This window comes from Condylura cristata, unplaced genomic scaffold, assembly GCF_000260355.1.
Source record: "Condylura cristata isolate star-nosed mole 26May11 unplaced genomic scaffold, ConCri1.0 scaffold00022, whole genome shotgun sequence".
NCBI lineage: Eukaryota > Metazoa > Chordata > Mammalia > Eulipotyphla > Talpidae > Condylura > Condylura cristata.
The window spans coordinates 27696825-27706985 of record NW_004567123.1 but is presented as its reverse complement, the minus strand read 5'-3'; the positions used below and the strand labels follow the sequence as shown (position 1 = coordinate 27706985).

The window sequence follows — 10161 nt, the reverse complement described above, 5'->3', positions numbered from 1 at the left end:
GTACCCCAGTTCTGTATGCATAAATAAATAAATCTTTAAAAAACTAGGTTTTACATAATTTAGTATATTACCACTTCAGTAGGCTGTTCAGCTTGATCTTATAAATTTTTTGCTTGCATGTCAAGCCTTATGGATAGGGTGATTTCTTTCTGAAAGCACTGCCTTCAGAAACTCCATTAGTGAAGGTCTTACTTGTAACATGTACCTCCTGTATTATATAATAACTTCACATAGAACAAATTTGCATGGTACCACCTGGATTTACATAGCTCGTCCTATTGGTAAGTATACTTTGCCTTATCTGAAAATAGCCATTGCATCTTTGTTTGTGACAGATATACCTAATCGGATATGTTGCCAGTCACAGTTCTAGGTTGATAGTTGAATTACCTTAACACTTGAAGGTATTCACTGTCTTCTGGTTTTATTGTTTGTATGGAAAAGCCTGTTTTCAATATCACTTTTCTTTTGGAAGTGATCTGACTGCTTTTAAGATGCTGTAGTTGTTTCTAGTATTTTACAGTTTGCTTACTGTGAGTCTAGAAGTGGATTTCTTATTTGTCCTGCTTTAGTGTCCTCCATCTGTAGATCATTCCTTTCATCAATGCAGAAAATTTCTTAGCCATTATCTCCTCAAAAATCACTTATCCTCCATATTCTTTCTCTCAGAGACTCCAGACTTCCTATTCTGTCTTACATCTTTTTTTTTTTTTCAAGATTTATTTATTTATGTACACAAGAATTGGGGTACAGGCCAGAGGTACAGGGGGTGAGTGAATTCACCAGAGACAGAGTAGGGAGCAGAACAGACAGATGGAGTGAAACTGCTGAGGGGAGCAGCGGGTGGGTCAAGAGAGGTCTGCCAAGCCATGTGGGTCACCTCCTGGGCTAGGAATTGAACTTGTATTGCAGTGGCTGTGGACAGCTTCCTAGTGTTGTGCTTTAACCCGTTGTGCAACCAGGGAGTGCCTTCTTACATATCTCTTAACTTCTTTTACATTTTCCAAATTTTCAAGCCTCTTCTGCTGCCTTGGCAAATGTTTTTCTGTAAAAGGGCCAAATAGTAAATATTTTAGGCTTGGCGGCCCAGAGACAAGATCCACGGATATGTACATGTGCTGTCAGAGAGGAAACTCCTGGTCCTGGCTGGTGGGCACACTTGTGCTCAGTTCCTTCAGTCTCAGGATGAAAGGTCTAGCCTGGCAGGATGAATGGGTGCAGCAGTGGCAGGGTCACTCTTGGTCTCAATGTCACACAGATCCCGACATGCCCTTCTGCCCTCCAGAGAGCCTGAGACGGGCCAGGCTCTCAGACTGAGATTCTCCTCTCGGTGCCCAGCAGTTAAAGCCAACAGCAGAGCCCCAGTATGTAGGTGATATCCTGCATGGGCCCTGGACAGTGGTGTGATGCACCTGCTGGCACTTGTGGGGTGTGGAGGGGAGAATGGGTGAAGGGGGTCACCTCAGTCTGGCGTCTGTGGCTCATGGACAAAAGCAGATAGTGGACTGATTTGACCTGTGGACTGTAGTTTGCTGACCTCTATTATTAGTAATTTAGATTTTTTTTTTTAATTTTATTTATCCACACAGAACTGAGGTACAGGCCAGAGGTGCAGAGTTGGTGAGAGGATTCACCAGAGACAAATGGGGAGCAGGATAGGCAGAGTGACTGAAATACACTGCTGAGTGGAGCAGCGGGCGAGACAGGAGAGGTCTGCCATGCCATGTGGGTCCCCTCCCTTGCTGGGGATCGAACTTGTCCTAAAGCAGCTCCGGCTAGCTTCACAGCTTTAACTTGTGCCACCAGGGAGGACCCATAAGTAATTCAGATTTATCTTTACCAGTTTGGTAACTCTTCCTTAGTTTTATGTACTCTGCTATTTGGCCCATCCATGTTCATATGTAAAGTTTTATTTCTTAAAATTCAATTTTCAAATTTGCATGGCAGTTTGGAATCTCTTTTCTTTTAGTTCTTTAACTATCTTATAAAAGGTTACACAGTGTGTCTGATAACTGCCAATACCTGACAACGTCAGGGAGTGTAAATCTGTCAGCTGTTACCAGTGATAGGAATGACCCTGATCTGCTGCACTGGGCCACGCTCATGCATTAGCCTCACAGTGGTGCAAGGTCACGGTACCTGGGGCCTAGGGCGCAGTGCGTCAGTTTTGTGCAGCAGTTTAAATCACCTGTGCAGGGTGCTTCCCCCACACCCACTAGCCAAAGGCTCCCAAACCACAGCTTGGAACAGAGCAGGTGTCCTGCCTGGCCCATGTGATTCAGTTAAAATTCCCCGTTAGCTTACCTGTGTGTCTAGCTTATTAATAAAGAGATACTGAAGTTTTTGAGACAGAGAGGCTTAATAGGTGGGTTGAAAATGGGGCCAAATACAGATCTAAGGTTTAGATTGAATGTGAATAAACTAGCTGGCCTGCCTTGTGTTGTTTGCAACCTCAGAGCCATACATCTGAAGGTGGTCAGCTTTCATGAAGAATCCGTTCAGGAGAGCCCTGTATCCAACGTCTTGTGTTTTTCCCTTAGGTCTACAAGAAAGTCTTCACGGGGAGCAGTAAGAACCCAGCGCCGCCGACGTTCTAAGTCTCCTGTCCTTCATCCTCCAAAGTTCATACATTGCAGTACAATAGCTTCTTCCAGCAGCCAGCTCAAGCACAAAAGCCAGACTGACTCTCCTGATGGCAGCAGTGGGCTGGGAATCTCAGCCCCTAAAGAGTTCAGTGCAGGAGAATGCTCCACTGCCCTCGATGCTAATCACACAGGGGCGGTTGTTGAGCCTTTGAGAACTTCGGTTCTGAGGCTCCCGTCGGAGAGTAAGAAGGAAGACTCCTCTGATGCTGCCCAAGTCTCCCGCGCAAGTCTCAAGGCCAATGATCTCTCTGACTTTCAATCCGTTTCCCAGCTAAACCAGGGCAAGCCATGTGCATGCATAGGCAAGGAGTGCCAGTGTAGGCGATGGCACGACATGGAGGTGTATTCCTTTTCAGGCCTGCAGAATGTTCCTCCGTTGGCCCCAGAACGAAGATCCACGCTTGAGGACTACTCTCAGTCGCTCCACACCAGGATTCTGTCTGGTTCCCCTCGCTCCTGCTCTGAGCAAGCGCGAGTCTATGTGGATGATGTGACCATTGAGGACCTGTCAGGCTACATGGAATATTATTTGTATATTCCCAAGAAAATGTCCCACATGGCAGAAATGATGTACACCTGATAGCAGGAAGCTGACTAATACGCTTTAAACCAATGAAGGGTTGTCAGAGGTTTAGTTAATGGCAGACCTGCGGCCACTTTGTGTGAGAAGACAGCTCCTTCTGCTCACTGTGCTTGCAATAAAAACTTTTCTTGGCATCTCAGTTAATCTTCATTCTTTAAACGTCCCCTCTGAGTTCTTATATACCCATCAAAGCAAGCAGATCAAAGAGGAATCCCTTATTTACAAATGTTTCAGGGGATGAAGAAACGATAAACTCCTTGACTGGTAGCAGTGGGCATTTGGTAAAAGCCTTTGTAAAAACAGTGCATTTTTCAGATGAGCTTAAGATTTGGTGGCCAAGGAAAATGAAATGTGGTTTTGTAACTGGACTGAAATGTGTCATGCTGTAGTGGCCAGCCCGGGATGTTAGAAGTGACATCACTGGGTTAAGCCATCTCTGATTTAAGGCAAGATTTATTGTGTCTTTAAAGGTTTCTTACATTATTGTCAAGCCAGAGATCTAAGGTTTAGATTCAATACGAATAAACTAGCTGGCCTGCCCTGTGTTGCGTGAGAGACTCATTAACCATCACTCAATAAACCCCTGCTGGCGCTGTCCACCCTGAGGCGTGTCATGTGAAGTTTCTCCTTTGAGAAGCCCTGCTGGGGGCTGCTGCTGTTAGAGGGCGGGGTGCACTCTTTGGTAATGATCGCTGGCATTCAAATACTTTCGCATGTTTTTGGCAACTGTAACATGGACTTTGTGCATGTGACTTTGTGCATGCGTTTCGTGTCTGGGCAGCTGCTGCCTCCTTGGGCTGCCCTCCAAGCCCAGCAGCTCCCCCACGAGTGCGCTACATGCTGTATCTGGTATTTCTCATCAACCAGCCCTGAGCCCCAAGTTCAGCTGGAGGAGAAGTCTTACCTTTTTCGCATGACCCTAAGTGGGTTGTGCAGATGCCATACAACTTACCGTTAGTTGAGACCACCTTAAGCATACCCTCCAAAGGGCTGAGTATCTGTGCTACTATTTTAAAGGTGACGCTAACAGATTGTTTTATTTAGATTCTGCTACTCTATAAACACCCCACAAATATTACCGTTTATTCTTAACAGTGGAACCTGGGCTTCACCAGAGTGGTTTATACCCGGAGAGATGGGAAGGGCATTTACTAGAAAAGTCTAGACTTGCCTTGAGAGACCCCTGCTAGCTGCTAGCTTAGAAAGGATCCAGTAACATCTGAAGGCTGTGGTGAGCAGCGGCGAAGTACCCTGTCATCTTCCAGGAAGCGGCAGTGGAAGCTTCTGACTGCCAGGAACAGAAGGTGCAGCTTCATCTAAAGCGCAGGCTCAGGGGCTGTCTCAGGCCTCCGTGCAACTGCTACACTTGTACTCTGTGGACCCCAAAAAGCCCGTTTATGCGGGTTTTATCTATCACGCTAGAAACTGAAACCAGGACATTTTGAAACTAGGTATTCATTGTGATCAAACCTAATACATGTCAACATTTCAAGTTGAAAATTACAATATTAAAGAGCAAAGTGGCATTGCTTCACGTTTTTGCAGATCGGGTGTTTGGCTTACTTGAAGACACTCGTGTCTGCTGCTGCTTTCAACTTGTGATGTTGCCTGTCCTTTGGCCACTGGAAAACTGATGAGAGAATGAGTGTGAAAACAGTGTTACTGTGTGAAAATGTTCTCCCCCTCCTGGTGTTGGAAAGGTCAGCTTGATCACTTAGAACCATCCATCTAGGCAATTTGGGAGCTTCAGGGTATAAAGAGCCAACCAGCCCACGTTTGCCTCTGACTAAAGCATAGTGGAGTATTGGCTTTAACATGTTACTTAAGGTAATTCCCAAGTCTCCTACCTCTTTCTTAGTTGCTTTTCAAACCAGGGGTCTGGTTGGTTAATCAATTCTGTTTACCAGCTGGGAGTCATCAGAGAAGGAAGGATAATGCCTGTTGCTCTCTCACAAGGCTGTCAGGGAGGGAGTCGGGAAGGGAAGAGAAAGTTCAAGGTTCCAACTGCTGGTTAACCTGCTGCAGTCCAAGCTCGGAGGAGAGCTTAGCATGCCAGCTTCATAAGCGGTAGGTAACCACATCTCAGCGGAAAACTTCCTCAAACATAAAGCTGGAGCTAAAAATAGCAGCTTAGTTCAGTCCCACTTGGGCCAAATATAATAGGGGTGTCCCTCATCCGGACATTTGACCTTTTGCCAGTGCAACTTACTGAACACTCGGTACATCCTGGAAAATGGATTCAGATTGTGGATTGTGTGTGTGTGGGGGGGGGAAGGGGGGTGTTGGATGTTTTGAAAAGCAGCATCTCAGCCTGCCTTTAGTGAACAATCATTTATTCCATCAACAAACACTGCATGCCTACAACACAGCAGCTGTACTCTCCTGTACAGAACACCTTCCTTGCCCTCAGTAGGGTAAGTGCTGTGGAGAAGAGGGTCAGGAGACAGGGCTGGGGTGAGGGAAGTTTTTGAAGAGGTGGTGACACGAGCTGAGCCCCGAGGAAAGGGAGGGAGAGAGCCATGTGGGTCTGGGGGCTAGGAGCGTTCCCTTGTTACAGGAGTAAGAAGGAAATTAGTGTGGCTGAAGTGGGCGAGGGGGCAGCACAGGCAGAGGGGGCTGGCTAGGTAGTGGAGCACCTTGAAGAAGCAGCCGCTAGAGGGGAGAGGGACAGATTATGCCTCTTTCAAAGAGAACACCGGTTGTGCGTGTAGACCAGCAGGGGAGCAGGTGAAGGGGACACGGAGGCAGTCAGGAAGCTTCTGCAGCAAACCAGGCAGTGTGTCTGGTGGCAGAGATGCTTGGCAGCGCAGCAGTGATGGGTTCTGGAATTATTTTTTTAAAGATTTATTTATGCATACAGGACTGGGGTACAGGCCAGAGGTGTAGGGGTGTTTACAGGGTTCACCAGAGACAGTGGGCAGCAGAACAGGCAGATGGATGAAGTACACTGCTGAGGGGAGCAGTGGGTGAGCCAGGAGAGGTCTGATGCGCCATGTGGGTCAGCTCCAGGGTGGGAATCGAACCCCCACTGAGGTGGCTGCCACCAGCTTGCAGTGCTGCATCCTAACCTGTTGCGCCACCAGGGAGGGCCAGTTCTGAAGTTATTTTAAGGTTGAGCCTGAAGGGTTTTGTTGCAGGGTGTTAGATTTAAGGGTTACTCCAAAGATTCAAATAATCTGGGAGTTGGCTAAAGGAGCAGATCTGAGAGGGGAAATCGGGGTTTGGTGTTCTTGTCCAGTGCAAAATGCCTCGATAGCACCTGGAGAAGTTAATGGGAGTGATGGGAGACGTGACTCAAGGTTGAGAGAGAGATGTGAGCTGCAGAGCCGTCTGTATGGATGTCAGCTGACTCAGTTGTGGCCGGAAAAAATTCACTAGACTGTCCGCCAGCGGGTTATCTGGGATGCCTCGGCTCCCAATGTCGGGCGGATGAGGAGAAACTAGCAAAAGACTGGAGAGCAGCCAGTGATGCAGGGTTCTCAGACAGGTGTTCTAGGAGTCAGGTGCAAAAGCATTTCAAGAAGGGAGCTCTCAGTTCCCAGAGGCTGCCGAGAGGAGACGATGAAGCGCCCCACTGTGTGCAGCCACTGGGCATACAGAAGTCAACCCAGCACCAGGCACTTAGTAGGTGTGCGTGCATTTCCAGAGGGGTGAAAATAATCGTTGCTTCAAAAACAGTTGGGAGGAGGAGCCAATGCATGGGACCCACTCACCGGCCAGGAAACTCTCTGGGGAGAGGCTTCTTCAGCTGAGTGAATAATGACTGAGGAGAACTCAAGTGGATTTCAGTGCCCAGTGCTCCCTGTTCTGGCTTTTCGGTTGGTCCCCTCTAGGCTCCCTGGGAAGCAGTCTGGCTTGAGAAATGTCTAAGGAAGGAAATAAGTAGGAGCAGGTACTGCCTCTTCGCCCCCAGACTCCCCCCTAAATAACAAAGAACCGTGGGGTGAGAAAAGACCAGGGGAAAGAATGGGATAGCTACCTTCAAGACAGCTGAAAATCCCTTGCATGTTAAGTACATTCCGTTCTAGCAAAGGAACTTGGTTTTCCTGAGGTAAATCTGTTGTAATGCACACCAGGGCCGCGAGAGGTCTCCCTTTCCCTGAAAAGCTGGTTTAAAGGGAAGTGGGGGGTAAGCCAGAGCTCAGGAAAAGTCTCGGAAGGTCAGGGCCACGTCTGGCAAAGTATTTTCTTGCGCCTTTGAGAAAGCAAAGTGTCCTGTTGTTGATAGTTAGTAGGTTAAAAGATGATAAACCCGAGGCTCACATTGAGTGCACACTGGGAGGAAATGAGAGCGACAATGCCAGGCCCTTAGGTTTAGGGGTGATACTCTTCGGTGAGGAGAACTATTCTATGAAGCATAATGGCTTGACAAAAGCTTATGTGAGTATAACATCAATAATAGCTACCATTTGTTAAATGTCTAGTGTGTCCTAAGCCTGTCGCAGTATTAACTCATAGAATCCTCAGCCAGTGGGGTAAGGGAGAGACTGTCATCTTAATAGTAAGGACACCCAGAGACAGACAGAGGAAGAATTTGTGATCTAGAGGAGTTAACGCTTGGTCCAAGGCCTCACAGAACCAGGTCGAACTGGGATTTGGATACATTTTGAACCCCACAGCTTCCTACTCTCCATTGCCTGTGGTAAATAAATGGATCCATTTATTTGTAAAAGCTATTAAGAATCAGTTTCTTAATTTAAAGAATAGATGTTCTTACTCCAGAATAAAAGTTGGACTTGTCTGAGGTGCTTTTTAAAGGAACACAACTGTGCAAGCTGCCTGGAGCCTTCTGATTCCATGGTGGAAGGAGGAAGGGCGCAGGAATCGGTTGCTGTTAAGTTCTACAGGTGAATCTTAGGAGCACTCGAACCCGCCTGGGTAGGGCCACCCCAGGGAGCCATGCGGATGAACAGAGGCTACATTTGCACAGCAGAACAGCTCCTTGGAGCCTAGACTTGTGGATGGGGCTGCTTGGCATTACCACAAATGGTACTGAACTTGGGCAAGTCCATGTCCCCTATCTTCCTGTGGGAGATGTGCTCTCCCCTCCCCTTGAGAACAGAGCTGGGAAGAAACCAGTGAGCTTCTTGGTGAGACCTAGCAAAAGCAAGTGTCGGGGTGGGAGCAGAGAAGGAACACTGCGGTGTGAAGCAGCTGTCAGTCAGCCTGGTGGGTAGCGATGGGAAACCCCAGAGGATACTGTCTTGCCCACTAGTTGTGCCTGGCAGCCGGCAGCCAGTGACAGTGAGCAGAGGCCACACAGTAGCTGGCGGAGGCACGTGGCCCCAGAAGGAGCCCTAGGTGGCAGGAGCTGTGAGCCACATGGAGCAGACTAGTAAGACCGGGAACCAGTAGGGAGGAGTGAGGGAATATTTTCCTCTTCTTTTTTAAAACATACAAGAACTGAGGTGCAGGTTGGAGGTGCGGAGGCAGGGGTGACAGGATTCACCAGAGACAGTGGGAGCAGAACAGGCAGATCGACTGAAATACACTGCTGAGGGGAGCAGCGGGTGAGACAGGAGAGGTCTGCCGCGCCATGTGGGTCAGCTCCCTGGCAGTGGCTGCAGACAGCTTCATATGTGCCATTTTCTATCCGGTCCTGAAACAAGAACAAAACATCTGCAGTGACAGCAGCCTTCTAACAATCATCCTGGGATTTAGAGTTTGTCTGAGGAGCTTAACGTCAGATGACAGTGGAATGTTCTCAAGTGCTTCCGCTTGCTTTTCAGTGTTTCTACGGCTCTTCTTACCCTCCCTCCCCCCAACCCCCACACAAATGCACAGACAGAGCTTCCTCTTCTTGCTGGCCCCACCCTTCCCAGAATCGCCCTGTACTCCTAGGCTGGCTGGGCAGGGATTTCCAGTCCTTAGCCAGGGAGACTTATCTGTCCCCTGCACAGGAGTCGGTGGGGCTCCCCCAGTCCCTGCCCTCCGGGTGCTGCCCCAAAAGCTGTGTGAAGTCTGGTAGGACACAGGGAACTTGGAGAGGGCACTTCTGTAAAGCTCAGAATTGCGGAGACACCTCATTCCCCCAGAGAGGGCCCTGAGACGCAGAGGCAGACAGACCAGGCTCTGGGCCCTCCGAGGGACAGGGCGTGGCCTCCCTCCGGTCTGCGCCGGCTGGGGTGGTTCTCCCAGGGCTGCCCCAGGATGCAGGGGTGTGCTTTGGCGCTCCTCCCCTTTCCAGACTCCCCTACTGTCCTCACTTCCCTCCTCTGCTTTCAAAGGTGCCAACCCTGCCCGGTCCTTTCTCTTTAGGCCACCAGGTTCCTTGATGGGCTGGCAGTGCCCTGTGGCTCAGGTCCTGTTCGTGCGTGTGTGGTGGGGTGCTGAGATTTAAAGTGTTGCAGCACCGGGTGTTCCCTGGTCTTCCTTTCCCTGCTGTACCCTGGCTGCTTCCTTCTGCCAAGACTCAGGGTACCCTAGGGTGGAAGGAGGGCTCCCCCAGGGGAAGAAGAGCCCCCCAGTTGCCCCAGCAGCCTGCTCCCTTCAGCCTCCCTCCTCCTCCTCCAGCCACTCCCTGGGTCTGAAGTGCCAGCCCGATTGGAAACACCCCTCCTGCTTTGAAGGAGGCCCGCAGCCAGGGGGTTATTTTGGGAGCAGCCTCTGAGATCCAATGGCCTTGTTAGGGCAACACTGACCTTTCTGTCGGGAGGAGGGCAGGGCTGGAGAGGGGGCGGGCAGCAGGGAGATCCACAGCCCGCACACCCACCGGCAGCGGACAGGAATCCATTCTCCAGGGGGCTGTCACCCCAGGGAAATTTCCCCTCTTTGAAACAGACAGGGGCTCCCTCCACCCCCATCCTTCCCTGGGCTCCTTAACGGGATCACCCTCCTTTCCTTTGACTCCGCAGGAGCGGGAGCCGGCCGGGACGCTGTGGAGACTTTGAATCTTTGCTTCCTGCCTGCTCCCGCTGGCTCCTGCGCCGGCTG

The 10161-nt window shown here is 49.6% G+C and overlaps 1 protein-coding gene across 3 annotated transcripts in view; it reads left to right on the top strand.

The window, feature by feature from the left end:
- OSER1 (oxidative stress responsive serine-rich 1) overlaps positions 1-3826 on the top strand; it is a 13728-nt gene extending 9902 nt beyond the window's left edge. For 2 of the 3 annotated variants that reach the window (XM_012728468.1, XM_012728469.1), the window contains exon 4: positions 2541-3826. In XM_012728468.1, the coding sequence (XP_012583922.1) occupies positions 2541-3225 (685 nt within the window). In that variant the 3' untranslated portion in view covers positions 3226-3826. The remainder of the gene's footprint in view (positions 1-2540) is intronic. The other variant, XM_004687394.2, reaches the window with a different exon arrangement.
- The last annotated feature ends 6335 nt before the right edge of the window (positions 3827-10161 follow it).